This window comes from Papio anubis, chromosome 6, assembly GCF_008728515.1.
Source record: "Papio anubis isolate 15944 chromosome 6, Panubis1.0, whole genome shotgun sequence".
NCBI classification, from domain to species: Eukaryota; Metazoa; Chordata; class Mammalia; order Primates; family Cercopithecidae; genus Papio; species Papio anubis.
This window is the reverse complement of record NC_044981.1, coordinates 35,723,189-35,739,264: the sequence shown is the minus strand read 5'-3', so window position 1 is coordinate 35,739,264 and position 16,076 is coordinate 35,723,189. Positions and strand designations below refer to the sequence as shown.

General features: G+C 45.7%; 1 protein-coding gene across 5 annotated transcripts in view; it reads right to left on the bottom strand.

Moving 5' to 3' along the window:
* Window positions 1-391: 391 nt before the first annotated feature.
* RNF8 (ring finger protein 8) overlaps window positions 392-16,076 on the bottom strand; it is a 38,085-nt gene continuing 22,400 nt past the window's right edge. For 2 of the 5 annotated variants that reach the window (XR_645950.2, XM_003897551.3), the window contains exons 6-8: window positions 15,246-15,353; window positions 11,173-11,377; window positions 392-889 (exon numbers count right to left, since the gene is read on the bottom strand). Coding sequence is in view for 4 of the 5 variants with exons in the window: in XM_003897551.3 (XP_003897600.1) it covers window positions 873-889; window positions 11,173-11,377; window positions 15,246-15,353 (330 nt within the window). In the remaining variant the exon portion in view is untranslated. Of the gene's footprint in view, window positions 890-11,172; window positions 11,378-15,245; window positions 15,375-16,076 lie in introns of all 5 variants that reach the window. The other 3 variants (XM_009205043.2, XM_021937203.2, XM_009205045.2) reach the window with 2 other exon arrangements.

Here is a 16,076-nt window from a genome sequence, read left to right as displayed (position 1 = left end):
AGCGAGACTCCGTCTCAAAAAAAAAAAAAAAAAAAAAAAAAAAAAGCACATCAAGTTGTCATAAAATCATTGCCTGTGTGTTTATGACGCAGGATAAAATAGATTTGGAAACATTCAAATGCCAGCTGAAGGAAAGGAGTTCTTCCCACCCCGAAACAAGGTAAACAGTGACCCACCTCTGTAATAAAAAGGAAACACGACAATCAGGGGGTTAACAGAGCTCGTCTGGTGTGGCCATGATCTGCGGCTTGGCCTCTTAGGCTGACATTCACTTGAAGTCTATCATCTGATATAGTCACTTTCTTGGTTGTAATCTATGAGCTGCCAGTGTTTACTTGTGAGACTGTCTGGGAGCAGGAAGGGAAGGAAGGTAAATACACCAAAGCCCAGCTGAGCAACTGACAGGTTTTACATTTTATTTCCAGGAAATGAGATAGTATTTTCACAAAGAAGAGGTAAGCCATCCTCTCAAAATAGACACCGCCTTCAGAGGCAGCCACGGGGTACATCCAACCTATCCAAAACAATTGTCAACGGAGGTGTTTCTGAGGTATCAAAACAGTAACAACAACAACAAACTAAAAAAACAAAAGAGAACTCAAATAACTCATTCGACATGTAGTGAGGCAGAGTCTATGAAGTACCCTAAAGCAGTTGGGTGCCGGGAATCCTGGTGGTGCTTCAGCCAATGATGGCAGCAGGGCTGGCCACCGTGGAAGGCAAGTGACTGAGGGCTTCCTAACTCAGTCTCTGTCCCATAAGACTTCTCAGTTGACCTTCAGAGCAGCGGAGTCACGGCTAGAGAGAATGCTCCAGACCATCTCAGGCTCCCATTGCCTGGCAGTCTTTCAAAGGCCCTTAGAGCATGGTCTTCAGAACAATCTCTTTGCTTTGGAGAAAAAGAAGAGAAATAAATAAATGAGGAGCTGGCATTTCCCTTCCCTGGACTCCCTGCTTCCAGCCTTGCCACTCTGTCTCTTCCTCACACAGCAGCCATAGCAAACTGAGAAAACAGAAGTCAGATCATGTTACTCTCGCTCAAAGCCTGTTCCTCATTCCTCTCATAGTAACAGTTAAAGTCAAAGTCCTTTCAAAGGCCTACAAGGCCCTACACAATCTGCATCTTGCCCAAGCTTCCTCTCCTCATCTCCTACCCACTCCCCAGCGCTCACTCCACTCCCCAGCACTGGCCTCTTTGCTCCCCCTTACCATTCCCTCTTTCCCTACATGGCAGCATGGCCGCCTCCTTCAGAGCTTCCCTCCATAGTTCCTGCTCAGAAGTGCCTTCCTTGATTACCCTATTAAGCATTGCCAAGGCTTTCACCATCACCTCTTCTCCCCTTCTTGCTTGATTTTTCTCCATAGCATGAATCACATCTAACTTAGATTTTCACTTTTTACATCCTCAGCATCTAGAACAGTGCCTAGCACAAACCTGGCCCTCAATAAATCTGCTAAAGGATATTAAAGGAGGGAATGAGTTATATACAGGAATAGACAGGGAGAGGCGGGAGTTCTTCCTGTGTCCAAAGAGGAAGGGGACAAGAAAGGCTATTTACTTACTAGCCTCCAGGCTTTTCCAATAGCTTCTGCTTCCTTGATCCCAGAAAGGTGGGGATCCTGGCCTATGCCAAAGGCACAATAAAGTCACCGAGCACATTTTCCCCTTTCTCTGGGACTGAATTCTGGAATGCTTTGGTAGGGGATTGAAAGGACTGGCCGGGCGCGGTGGCTCAAGCCTGTAATCCCAGCACTTTGGGAGGCCGAGACGGGCGGATCACGAGGTCAGGAGATCGAGACCATCCTGGCTAATGCGGTGAAACCCCGTCTCTACTAAAAAATACAAAAAAACTAGCCGGGCGAGGTGGCGGGCGCCTGTAGTCCCAGCTACTTGGGAGGCTGAGGCAGGAGAATGGCGTAAACCCGGGAGGCGGAGCTTGCAGTGAGCTGAGATCCGGCCACTGCACTCTAGCCTGGGCGACAGAGCGAGACTCCGTCTCAAAAAAAAAAAAAAAAAAAAGAAAGGACTACAGAAGTTATTTGTCTCCCACTTCTGGGTAGCCTTTGAGGTGGTGGGCCTTGGGGCTGGGCATGCCTTCAGCCTTGGAGAGAGAGAACCAAGAGGGGTTCCCTCCCTCTTAGCTAATGGTCTCAACTATTAGCTCACAGAAGAATACAGAAGCCACAAGAAAGAAATTATCTCGACGCCCCCAAGCAAACTTCCTTGCCCCAGCTCCCACATGAAACTCTTCCTTCTGTAAAACAAAGAATGTACCCTTCTACTCTTTTTTTTTTTTTGAGACTGAGTCTGGCTCTGTCGCCCAGGCTGGAGTGCAATGGCCGGATCTCAGCTCACTGCAAGCTCCGCCTCCCGGGTTTACGCCATTCTCCTGCCTCAGCCTCCTGAGTAGCTGGGACTACAGGCGCCCGCCACCTCGCCCGGCTAGTTTTTTGTATTTTTTAGTAGAGACAGGGTTTCACCGTGTTAGCCAGGATGGTCTCGATCTCCTGACCTTGTGATCTGCCCGTCTCAGCCTCCCAAAGTGCTGGGATTACAGGCTTGAGCCACCACGCCCGGCTACCCTTCTACTCTTAAAGACTAATTCCTTTCTGAGCTCTGCACTCCCTGTCTTCCTCTGCCTTCCAAAGAATCATACCCTATCCGCTATCTTGGTTTTCCAGCATGCCCTTCTCTACAGGCTCCTTTCAATCAGCAATTGAACATGCTTGAATCACGTCTTTAAAAAACAACAAAAACTCCGTTTCACCCTACTTCCTCCTCCAAATACAGCCTTCTTTTGGTGGTGGTCCTCACCATCTTAGTCACAGCCAAATGTTGTGAAGAAGTTGTGTATTCTTTCTGTACTCCCTCATCTCATACTCACTCCCCAATCACTGTAAACTGACTTCTGACTCCACCATCCCCCACGACTTATGCTAGATAAAGTCACTGATATCCCACATGCCTGCATACTCAATGGGCAATTTTTCTTCCTTATCTTGTTTAATGTCTCGGCAGCATTTCATATATGGACTTCTCACTTTATAACTCTTCATAAACACGTATTTACTGAAGAGCTACCATGTGCCAAACACTCTTCAATGCCCTGAGAATACTACAAGGAGTAAGATAAAATTCCTGCCCTCAAGGAGTTTAGAAATCTAGAGGCAAGAGTACATTAACAAATATTATTTCAATCTGGTAAATGCTTCCAAAGAAATAATAGGGCAATGTCTAGAATGTAATGACGGGGGTCTACCATAGACAACAGTGTGGCCAGGAAGGCTCAAAGGACACCATGTAATGTCTTTTTTTTTTTTTAAAGAGATGGGGTCTGGCTCTTTTGCCCAGGCTGGAGTACAATGGCACAGTCGCAGCTTACTGGAGACTTAAACTCCTGGGTTCAAGGGATGCTCCAGCCTCAGCCTCCTGAGTAGGCAGGACCACAGGCATGTGCCACCATGCCTAATTTTTTTTTTTTTTTTTTTGAGATGGGGGTTGCCCAGGCTGGTCTTGAACTCCTGGCATCAAGTGATCCTCTCACCTCCGTCTCCCAAGTAGCTGTGAGGACAGCCGTGTACCAGCTCTAGTGTCATTTGTTGCCTGCCCCACATACCTCTTTTTCCATCTCTCTCTTTTTGACCATTCATCAGACTGTCCTGTAGGCCCCTCTTCTACTACTCATCCCCTAATGTTGGTGTTTCTCATGGCTAAGAACTTGCCTTTTGGCTCTTAATACCACAGAGAGGGTAACAGTGGTTCATCCACTTCCATGGCTCATGAACCCCAAACCTAGGATCTCAACTTGGCCTGTCCTTCAGGCTCCAGATCCACACATTCATATACCCACTGAACAGCTCCATTGATGTCCTCAGGTGCCTTAAACTTTTCAGTTGAGAACTAAATTTGTCTGCCCCAACTGCTCCTATTTTAGTAAATGCATCATCATCAACTCAGGTGCCCCTAATAGAAAGAAACCTGGACATGATCTGAGCTCCCCTGTACTCCCCACAGCACATCAGTCCCACAGACCTGTGAATTCTTTTTTTTTTTTTTTTTTGAGACGGAGTCTCGCTCTGTCGCCTAGGCTGGAGTGCAGTGGCCGGATCTCAGCTCACTGCAAGCTCCGCCTCCCGGGTTCACGCCATTCTCCTGCCTCAGCCTCCCAAGTAGCTGGGACTACAGGCGCCCGTCACCTCGCCCGGCTAGTTTTTTGTATTTTTTAGTAGAGAAGGGGTTTCACCGTGTTAGCCAGGATGGTCTCGATCTCCTGACCTCGTGATCTGCCCATCTCGGCCTCCCAAAGTGCTGGGATTACAGGCTTGAGCCACCGCGCCTGGCCGAGACCTATGGATTCTACCTCCTTAACTACCTCTTGAATCTATCCACTCTGGCCATCCCTGCTGCTACTTCTCTAGCCTAGCCACCATCATCGCTGGCCATGATTACTGCCTTTATTCTTGTTTCCAGAACCATGTAGTCTCTTCACTACAGCCAGACTAACCTATCCAGAAAAACACAAACATCAACAGTCAGATCTCCACTTAATATCTTCTGATAGTTTCCCCCTGCCCCTAGACTAACTCTGCAACATGTCTGTAACACCCTTCATGACCCAGTCCTGCCTACTTTTCCAGGCTGAATGCTCAATATTCTCTCCAGCACTCTGTACTTCTCTCAGCCCCTAAAAACCCCTTGCTTTTGCTTCTTGTCCTTCCACCTAAAAGATACACTCCATGTCCTTCACTGACTCAGGGAAGACTTTCCTTGACTCAGCACCCTTTATTTCTCATATTGTAGGATTTTACTATAAGGAGCCTAGGGCCTGCACTTAGAGCAAAAGTTCCATGAGGGGAGAGGTTGCACATGCCCTCTTTGCTTTTATCCCCAAGCACTTAGCATTTAGTAGGAGCTAAGAAAAAGGAAAGACCCAGGACTGGGCATGGTGGCTCATGCCTATAACCCCAGCACTGTGGGAAGCTGAGGGCTGATTCAATGAGCGCAGGAGTTCCAGACCAGCCCAGGCGACATAGTGAAACCCCATCTCTACAGAAAATACAAAAAAATTAGCCAGGCATGGTAGTGCACATCTGTAGTCCCAGCTACTAGGGAGGCTGAGGTAGGAGGATGCTTGAGCCCAGGAGGTGGAGGTTTGCAGTAAGTAAGCTGAGATCATGCCACTGCACTCAGCCTGAGCGACAGGAAAAAAAAGGAAAGACCCAGAAGAAAGGAAGCAAGGAAGAGATTTTCTTTGGGGTTGGTTCTGGTTCAAGTTTAATGAGACAAAGGTAAAAGCAGTCCAAACTCTCCAGGGTACAGAAAGTAATTGAAGTAGAAGCCCTAGCCAGGAAAAGGAGCATGTCTGGTTATATCAAGAACCATAGCAGTAGGCAGTTGGACAGAATATATATCCAGCTGATGAGGTATAATCAGACACTCTCTATGATTAGTTCATAGAATATCAACTTATTTGAGGTTGCTGTAAAAATACTCAGTGTTCATCTAGGGTTAACCAAGAAACTCAAAGAAAAGTTGCTTTGGTTAATGATGCTACTCTATATTTGCACAGGTAGTCTCCTACAATAGACATTCCTGGAAGTAGGTATGAAAAATCATAAAATTACATGTTAGGAGGGAAAGAGGATCCATTTTTTAGAGGGCCAAAATAACTGTATTATCACTAAAAATCAAAGAAGGGCAGGAGAAAATTTTACTGTGGGAAATAGCAATGAACAATCTGAAGTGTCTCCTGCTAAACACCAGAGATGGCCAGAACTGCTCATGTTCCATCTCCAGGCCCTTTTCCCAGCCCTAGGCTGGTGGGCTGACAGCTGGGCTGCAGCCTCCAGCAGCAATGGGATCCCACCATGGCCAGCAAGCACTGATTTTCACTTTCAGTACAACATGGTGCAGGGCTCACTGGAGTCACTGACTCTCCTGCACTGGACTCTTCAGGGTGTATTTAAAGCTATCATAGCCCAGCAGTCAAAGTCAGCCCTGGATCTCTCAACCGGGGCATGCATGGTTCCCTCAAACTCAATCTTCCATACATTTAGGGTGCACTGAAAGATGATTAATAGCATCTAGGAAGGCCACTCTCCTAAACTGTGAAAACTTTTCTGGGTGCTCGCAAGACAGTAGTAGCTTTTGGTGAAAGGGAGAAGACACTCTACCACAGAGCACGAAGTCAGAGAACAGCCTTCTGACCTCCAGATGGAAGGACCATTTGGCAATCACAAGGATTACAGAGAAAAATAAGAATTCAAGGTTCTAGGACTTCCTGGGTTGCTACTCCATAAGGTCCAATTAATCCCACAGCAGACCTCTACTAAGTTTCATTAGGTGAATAGTTCCTATGATGCCCTTGTCATTTCAAACTGTGTATTCTGAGGTGTCAATAAGAGTGACAGGGGGAAAAAAAATTAGACCAGGCGCAGTGGCTCACACCTGTAATCCTGGCACTTTGGGAGGCTGAGGCAGGTGGATTGCTCGAGCTCAGGAGTTCGAGATCAGTCTGGGCAACATGGTGAAACCCTATCTCTACAAAAAATACAAAAAATTAGCTGGGTGTGGTGGCACGCACCTGTGGTCCCAGCTACTTGGGAGGCTGAGGTAAGAGGATTACCTGAGCCCGAAGGCCAAGGCTACAGTGAGCTGTGATCATGCCACTGCACGCCAGCCTTTTTCAAGAAAAACAAAACAAAAGGATGACAAAGGAAAGAAATTCAACAGAGGAAAAACCACACCTTGATGACAAGGAAGGATACTAGGACACAAAAGAAGAAGAGAAGGAAAAAAGAAGGGGGATGAATAGGGAAGTGGTGAGAGAGAAATTAAAAAGCTTATAGTATCAAGTCTGATAATGTTCCATCCCATTACAATTTTGCAAAGCATACTTTTTCTTTTTTTTTTTTTTTTTTTTTTGAGATGAAGTCTCACTCTGTTGCCCAGGCTGGAGTGCAGTAGCGTGATTTTGGCTCACTGCAACCTCCGCCTCCCAGGTTCAAGCAATTCTCCTGCCTCAGCCTCCTGAGTAGCTGGGATTACAGGTGTGGACCACCACGCCCAGCTAATTTTTGTATTTTTAGTAGAGATGGGGTTTCACCATATTGGTCAGGCTGGTCTCAAACTCCTGACCTTGTGATCTGGCTCCCTTCAGCCTCCCAAAGTGCTGGGATTACAGCCGTGAGCCACAGTGCCCAGCCTGCATACATTGTTTAAAGTAAAAAAATCTTAAGAGCCGGACGCGGTGGCTCACGCCTGTAATCCCAGCACTTTGAGAGGCAGAGGTGGGCGGATCACCTGAGGTCGGGAGTTCGAGACCAGCCTGACTAACATGGAGAAGCCCTATCTCTACTAAAAATACAAAATTAGCCAGGCGTGGTGGCGCATGTTTGTAATCCCAGCTACTTGGGAGGCTAAGGCAGAAGAACCACTTGAACCCGGAAGGCGGAGGTTGTGGTGAGCTGAGATCGCGCCATTGCACTCCAGCCTGGGCAACAAGAGCGAAACTCCATCTCAAAAAAGAAAAAAAAAATCTTAAGAATACAGTGTTATATACTATTTGAGTACAAGCATGTGGACACTTCTGCCTCATCCTGACCTTGCCACAATCCATTTTCTCTTAGACAAACACTGTCTTATACAAGGCAGGCAGAAATGCTGACTTCATGCAAATGACCCTGATTCTCCAGGGACAGAACAGGTTACAACTACCTGCTAACAAGTACTCTCTCTGCAAGAGAGAGGATTACTGCTGCCACTCCCTCAAAAATCCCTTTAAAAGGCTGTCTTTCAGCAAAGGAGGATGGGCAATATCAGGGAAAGCCTTACAGGTGGGCTGACAGATACTCTTCAGAGCCTGGGTTTTGCCAGTTTCTCCTGTCCTATGTTGGGACCACCCCCTACTTAGCCTACAGGAAGCTGGCAAGAGATACAGACACCCCCAACCTCTGGAGGGGACTTTGTGTCACAGATTTACACAATAGTTCACAAACGACTCTCCCCACCTCAGCACATGTGAAGGCCATGGCACACTCTCACTAGTAGCCGCAATTCACTATTATAGTAGCAAGGGGCCAGGCGCAGTGGCTCACGCCTGTAATCCCAGCACTTTGAGAGGATGAGTGGGGCACATCACCTGAGGTCAGGAGTTGGAGACCAGCCTGACCAACATAGTAAAACCCCGTCTCTACCAAAAATGCAAAAATTAGCTGGCTATGGTGGTGTGCACCTGTAATCCCAGCTACCCAGGAGGCTGAGGGAGGAGAATCACTTAAACCCGGAAGGGGGAGGTTGCAGTAAGCCAAAATCGTGCCATTAAACTTCAGCCTTTCAGCCTGGGCAACAAGGCAAGACTCCATCTCAAAAAAAAAAAAAAAAAAAAGAATAGTAGCAAGGCAGCTAAGGAATGTAGTTTGAAAAAGCCCCTTGGTTGAAAATCACTGTTCTAAAGCACCAAGGAGATTTTATTTCTACATCGCTTGTTATTTTCTGAGTACAACCCAAAGAAACTGCTAGGAAAAGCAAAACATAAGAGTTTTAACACTCTTGTCAACCAACTAACATTGAATGAGAACGAAAGAAACGGGAGGGGAGCAGCTGACATAAGACTGCTCTCTCACCTCACCAGCTCCAGAGGGAGATCATCTATAGGGGATTTCAAAAAAACTTTTCCATTCAGAAAAAGTCTCATGTCAATATCCCAGAGAGCCACAGTGACTCATGATACAGGACAGTCTGTTATCTGTCCTAGCTCCAGAGCATCCACCTCCAACTCAGGATCCAGCATCCTAACATTCCCATCCTCTTCCTCTCCTCTGGTCTCACACAAGAGATCAATGGCTAATCAGTCATGAGACGCTACTCCTCCCACTGACATATGAAACTTCAATAACCAGCCCAGGAGGCCTAGAAGTGAGGCTGCTCTTGGTGAAATCAGAATACAGGCATGTCTGCATGGGCAACCCTCTGCTGCCACAGGCAGGCAGGTCTCCTCTGAATTGATAAGAGCAATTCCTGCTCCAGGGCCTGCAGTGTTAGGACTCTGACAATTATAAGCTTACCAATCCTAGTTCCCAGATCCTAAATTTGGTCCTTTTTAAAAATTCCCATGCAACAGGGATTAAACCAGCTTTCAATTGGCCCTGGAATATGGAAGGAAGGTTGGTATTTAAACCGAGAATTTTCTCTAAACCCAGTGAAGCTGTTGATAGCTCTGGCATGTCTTTCCCCAAATCAGGTCTCAGAAAACCTGTCTGTCTCTAGAGAAAACTTCAAAGCTGCATTCGGTGCGATAACTACAGAAACCAAGATGGGTGCCAGAACTGCTCCCAGCCAATGCATTTAACAGGGAAGCTGACTCATTTTACTGTGTAGCCCCCTAGTGTTACCAAAAAAAGTGAGAGACACCCTCTTTAGCCTTTGGAGAGAAAAAGGGTATCTGTTATTACTCTGCAGAATTAACTCTGTTTAACAGAAGTCAGACGTAAACTTAGGACACAGGGCCCAAGGCCCTTCTTTCCTTTTTTTTTTTTTTTTGAGATAGAATCTTGCTCTGTCATCCAGGCTGGAGTGCAGTGGTGCAATCTCGGCTCACTGCAACCTCTGCCTCCCAGGTTCAAACGATTCTCTTGCCTCAGCCTCCCACGTAGCTGCGACTACTGGTGTGTGCCACCACACCCAGCTACTTTTTGTATTTTTAGTGGAGATGCGCTTCCACCATGTTGACCAGGCTGGTCTCGAACTCCTGATCTCATGATTCGCCCACCTTGGCCGCCCAAAGTGCTGGGATTAGAGGTGTGAGCCACCGTGCCCAGCCTTTTCTTTCCCTGATGTTTTGTGAAGCCATTTACCATGCTTAGATTGCAGGGAAGGAACTCAGGTGGTAGACTGTGCGAAGAAAGCCCACGGATGTCCCTAGGTCTGCCTCCAACCCCATCCCCCGACTCAGCAGACTTCAGTTCCAAGGCCACAACCTGATCTTGGCCAGATCTGGGTTCCCAGATCACTGCTCCTCTCAAAAAGGGAAAGAGGGAAGAAAAAACATTCGCAAAGCCTCCATAGATACTTTCTAAGCCTTGGCATGTGAATATTATGTCTCGTATGGGCCACACTGGGAACTGGGGCAGGGCAGGTCACTGCTTCTCATGCCTCTGTGTTTTGCTTGTGCTACTGTCTCCGCTTAGAAAGCTAACTGCCTAGGGAACCTTTAAGGCTCATTCAAATGTCATTTCCTTGATGAAGCTTTCTCCCATACCTGCACCTCCCCAGGCCAAATCAGATGTGTCTCCTCCTTTGAAGTTTCATAGAACCCTGATAAGGAACTCATCACACTATCTATTTGCCTTTCTATCTCCTCCGCCAGACTGTTCATGCTGTAAGGGATGAGATAATGTCTTATTTATCTTTTTCTCTTGAGGCCTAGTGTAGTATTCCTATAAATGCTTATGGAGTGATGGGAGGTGAAAAGGAAGAACAATGGGATTCTGCCAGAATCAAGTAGCTCTTGGAGGTGAAATTCTGTGGGGGCTTACATTTAGGCACAAAATCCAGTAGCATACAGCTGTTAGTAAAGTGGTAAAACTTCAGTTCCAAAGAGCCAACTTTCAAAGGCCGCTCTGCCCTCCCACAGGTCAGAATGTATTCCTTGGGCATTACAGGCACAGACACATGTCCTGCTCCGTCTCTGTGACAAGCCTGCGGCCTCCATTCTGGCTGACGAACCGAGGGCCAGTTTCAAACCACAGCTGCTTGCAAGTCAGCATCAGATTCCTGGCCCTACTATCCTATTTATAACTCACTGTATACTCAAGGTTTTTTCAACACCTGGACAGCAACGGAAGTGTCTTGACAACAGCACCATCTAGTGATTGGTACAGCAAAACGTCTGACTGTGTGTGTTTTTTAAAATCACATCTTTATTTTACCCCCACAACCAAGGCACACATGCTTAGCCTCCCACTTCCCTGCTGCTCAAATAACAGTTGAGGTTAATTCTATCTCAACTCTTCCTCTCACACATTCTCTTTAACTCCTTTTACTCCTCCCCATTTATTCCACCTCTTCCCTAGTTCAAGAATTGTTTATCTGACTCTTTCCAAAAAAATTTGTTGAAGTTTGGAAGTAAATAAGTCCTTTCTTGAGGGGTAGGGATTCTCACACCCACTCACCTTTTCGTTCCCTAATGAGAACAATTCGTCGTTCTTTCACTTCTGAGCTCAGATTATTTACCATCTTATTAATGCAATTGTCCAGAACCAAAGAGTACGTTTTGGACTCAATGTCCTTCCGACAAATGGGGCATTCTATCTTCCGCTTCATCCATTCATTGATACAGTAGGAGCAGAAACTGTGGGCACAGTTCAAGGTGACAGCCTACAACAGGAATGTGAACACACATATCAGAACTTTCATGCTTACTTTCTCAGGATGCTTCTGATCTCAAAGTTAGGTCAGGAGTGAATTTCAAAGGCCAAATGGAAAATCAACCAGAATCCCATCTTGAGGGCTTACAAAGAGTATCAGAATCTTGGGGTTGGGCCAGGCGTGATGGCTCATGCCTATAATCCTGGCACTCTGCAAGGCCGAGGTGGTTGGGTCACCTGAGGTCAGGAGTTCGAGACCAGCCTGGACAACATGGTAAAACCTCGTCTCTACTAAAAATATGAAAATTAGCCAGTCATGGTGGTACACACCTCTAATTCCAGCTACTCGGGTGGCTGAGGCACGAGAATTTCTTGAACCCAGGAGGTGGAGGTTGCAGTGAGACAAAAATCACGCCACTGCAGTATGGCCTGAGTGACAGAGGGAGACTCTGTCTTTAAAAAAAAAAAAAAATCGTTCTTAGGGTTGGGAAATTTTAAGCTTTATGTTAGACAATTCTTTTATTTTCTCAAAGTTAAGGGATTTGTCTGTTTCAGTCCACCAACTCAGACCACGCTCCCAGTGTGGGCTGGCCACCTTGCAAACAAAATGTTACTGGATATGAGTAGGACTAATAAGTGTGTGAATGCTTACACCTGTAATCCTAGCACTTGGGGAGCTGAAGAAGGTGGACTGCTTGAGCCAGGAATTCAAGACCAGCCTGAGACATGGTGAAATCCCATCTCTACCAAAAAAAAAAAAAAAAATAGCCGGGCATGGTGGCACAGTCTGTAGCCCCAGCTACTCAGGAGGCTGGGGTGGGAGGATCACTTCAGCCCGGGAGCTAGAAACTGCAGTGAGCCATGACGGCATCATTGCACTCTAGCGTGGGCGACAGAGTGAGACACTGCCTGGAAAAAACTAACAAACAAACAAAAACAAACAATAAATATTATTAGTTTCCACCAATCTGATGCTTTTGTAAAACAAATTTTTCAAAAAGAAAAACAAATTTATGTCTTGCTAATTAACATATGAAAGGGAACATATACTAAATTTTAAGTATAGAGAATTATATGACATCATCTCTAAAACTGAAAAAGTAAAATAATATAGAAGGCAACTAAAAATGCTGGGCAAAAAAAAGAAACTAAAAAAGTAAAAATATAATGGGTTTATTGACAATGCCTGAATATCTAAGTAAATGTGCCAATGAAGAGAGAAAGCAAAAGGAAGCCTGTATTTGTGGGGCTCCTCTGAGTAATTCCTCTGGTCAATTTCTGCCAGAGCCCTTTTCACTCTGGAGAATACAAACCTTTCTCTTTGTTACTTTTGTTTATGTACATCTCCTAAGATACAAGGCTCTTGTATCTTATGCTCAAAAGTGCTCATTCCTGCTCTTAGGATAACAGTGCAAAATAACACTGATTGAGCACAGAAGCTAGGAAACATTGTGTTTATTACATAAGACAAGCTCTCATAAACAGTACTGAAAACCTATGTGATAAAAATGAAACATCTGAGGCTTACTGTATCCCAGCACTTTGGGAGGCTGAGGTGGGCAGATCACCTGAGGTCAGAGTTCGAGACCAGCCTGGCCAACATGATGAAATCCCATCTCTACTAAAAATATAAAAAAATTAGCCGGGCATGGTGGTGGGTGCCTGTAGTCCCAGCTACTCGGGAGGCTGAGGCAGGATCACTTGAATCCAGGAGATGGAGGTTGCAGTGAGCCAAGATCACACCACTGCAACCCAGCCTGGGTGACACAGTGAGACTCTGTCTCAAAAATAAACAAATAAATTAAATAAAACATATTTCTGAGACTGATTTTAAGAGGTAACCAGTAAAGTAGATAAGAAGGCATTCTGTAAACAAAACACAGGTCAAGTTGTTTATGTCTTATATGTCTCTGCGGATGCTCCAGGTTGGCTAACTCATCATTTATTTCAACCCGTTTCTTGTCTTCCTCTTCTAGAGTCCATAAGCCTTGTCAAAACAACACAGAGCTTCTCCAAAGTAGAGAATCAGATGACTAGAAATTATGGGGGAAGTTACGATCTGAAGTCTAAGTGGACCCACAGCAAAAGAAAAAGGTCTGCCTAGGAGAGATTTTTCAAGAGGCTAACAGACCCAACCTCCCTAAAGATCACCTGAGTAAAGAAAGCTGTGCATATATGCGCTATCCCTTTTTTTTTTTTTTTTTTTTTGAGACGGAGTCTCACTCTGTCACCCAGGCTAGAGTGCAGTGGTGCGATATCACTTCACTGCAACCTCCGCCCCCTGGGTTCAAGCAATTCTCCTGCCTCAGCCTCCTGAGTAGCTGGGATTACAGGTACACATCACCATGCCCAGCTAATTTTTCTATTATTAATAGAGATGGGGTTTTGCCATGTTGATCAGGCTGATCTTGAATTCTTGACCTCAGGTGATCCGCCCACCTTGGCCTCCCAAAGTGCTCGGATTATAGGCATGAGCCATTGCAACTGGCCTACATTTTTTTTTTTCTTTTTTGAGACGGAGTCTCGCTCTGTCGCCCAGGCTGGAGTGCAGAGGCGCGATCTCGGCTCACTGCAAGCTCCACTTCCCAGGTTCATGCCATTCTCCTGCCTCAGCCTTCTTTTTCTTCTGCCTTGCTCTGTTGCCCAGACTGGAGTACAATGGTGTGATCTTGGCTCACTGTAGCCTCCGCCTCCCAAATTGAAGTGATTCTCCTGCCTCAGCCTCCCGACTAGCTGGGACTACATGCACACACCACCACCCCTGGCTGATTTTTATATTTTTAGTAGAGATGGGGTTTCACCATGTTGGCCAGTCTGGTCTCGAACTCCTTACCTCAAGTAATCCTCCTGCACTCGGCCTCCCAAAATGCTGGGATTACAGGTATGAGCCACTGCGCCTGGCCTTCTTTTTAAAGGAGTCTGAAAAGCACTGTCATTTAGTAACTTGAGTTTAACACTTGTGGTCTAAGGTGAACTGGTCACAAATGGCAGAATTTGTTAAATAAATAAATAAGCCAGGGCAAAAATATGATAGGCTAACAAATGGTAGAGGTTTCAAGTTTCCATAAGGAGCCTCAGAGTCCCTGAAATATACTCAGCGTGGGCCCTGAATTCCCAAAGTGACCACATTTTAATGGCGTTTACCCCCTCGTTTAAAAGGCTGCACTATAAGCATATTCTCAGCATTGGGCCCATTCAGAGTAAAGAAAGAATAGCTTTTACTGAGCAGCTTTATTCTGATACTTCCAAAATCTAATTTGGCCCTATTTTCCCCTCAACAACAAAGAGATAAAGGCTTCACTGCAGCTAAAAATGTTAATCATACCAAATAAACATTTAAGAACAGATGAAATGCCAAAAAAGGACAGTGAAGGGAAAGAAGATTATAAAAACAAATGAGAAATGGTCATCTCTAGGGGTCACTTTGAAATCAAATAGTTGTAAGTTCCTGGAAGAAAATCTCTTCAGAATGTTCCCCTATAGTAGAAGCAGCCTATATAGCCCAGCCTCCATTCAGGGTTGGGAGAATAAGAAGGGGTCGGCCAGGTGCAGTGACTCACACCTGTAATCCCAGCACTTTGGGAGGCCGAGGTGGGCAGATCACCTGAGGTCAGGAATTCGAGACCAGCCTGGCCAACATGGCAAAACCCCATGTCTACTAAAAATACTAAAACTTAGCCAGGCGTGGTGGCATGTGCCTGTAATCCCAGCTACTCAGGAGGCTGAGGCACAAGAACTGCTTGAGCCCGGGAAGTGGGGGTTGCAGTGAGCCAAGATCACAGCACTGCACTCCAGCCTGGGTGACAGAGTGAGACTCTCTCAAAAAAAAAAAAAAAAAAGAAGGGGTGAGCAAAAGAAGGGGTGAGCAACTTCATTACCTCAATGAAGTATTCTGAACAAATAATACATTGGAGCTCATTCTCTAGTACATCATTCATGTGGCTGAGAACTTCTTCCTTCTGTGCTTGCACCTTCTCCTTCTCTTCCTGCAAGACACACAATCCTACCTGTCATTCAGAGAACCAACAAAAATGCAAAAGGGGACAGGGAGCAGGGTTAATTATTTAGAAGAGGATTCAGTCTTAGTGAATGATTCATTCTGGTGTAGCAACATTAAGAATAGAACACTTTCCCTAAGGGTTATTGTTAATAATTGTTTTCTAATACAGAGCACTAACCTCCTTTCTTTCCTCTCCCTACTTGCTATGGTGTGAATGTTTGTGCTTCCTCCCAAATTCCCATGTTGACACTTATTTTCAAATGTGATGGTATTAAGAGGTGGGGCCTTTGGGAGGTGACTAGGTCATGAGGGCTCCATGCTCATAAATCGGGTTAGTGGCCTTTATAAAAGGGGCCCAAGGAGAGCTCGTGTGCCCCTTCCACCATGTAGGGACACAGCAAGACTCTATCTATGAAACAGAAGATAGCCCTCACCAGACACCAAATATGCCAGTATCTTGATCTTGGATTTCCCAACCTCCAGTACTGTGAGAAATAAATTTCTGTTGTTTGTAAGCTACGCAGTTTATGGGTCTTTTTTGTAGTAGCCTGAATGGACTAAAACACCACTTTTTCAGTATTTGCATTGCAGTTTCTGTCTCCTTCCCCAAAATTAGTCAAATGAGAAAAATGCAGGTGGTATACTAACCACACCAACCACCCAAGACCAGATGGGACATTAAGTAGTTTATAGCAAGCCGTAGTTCAGA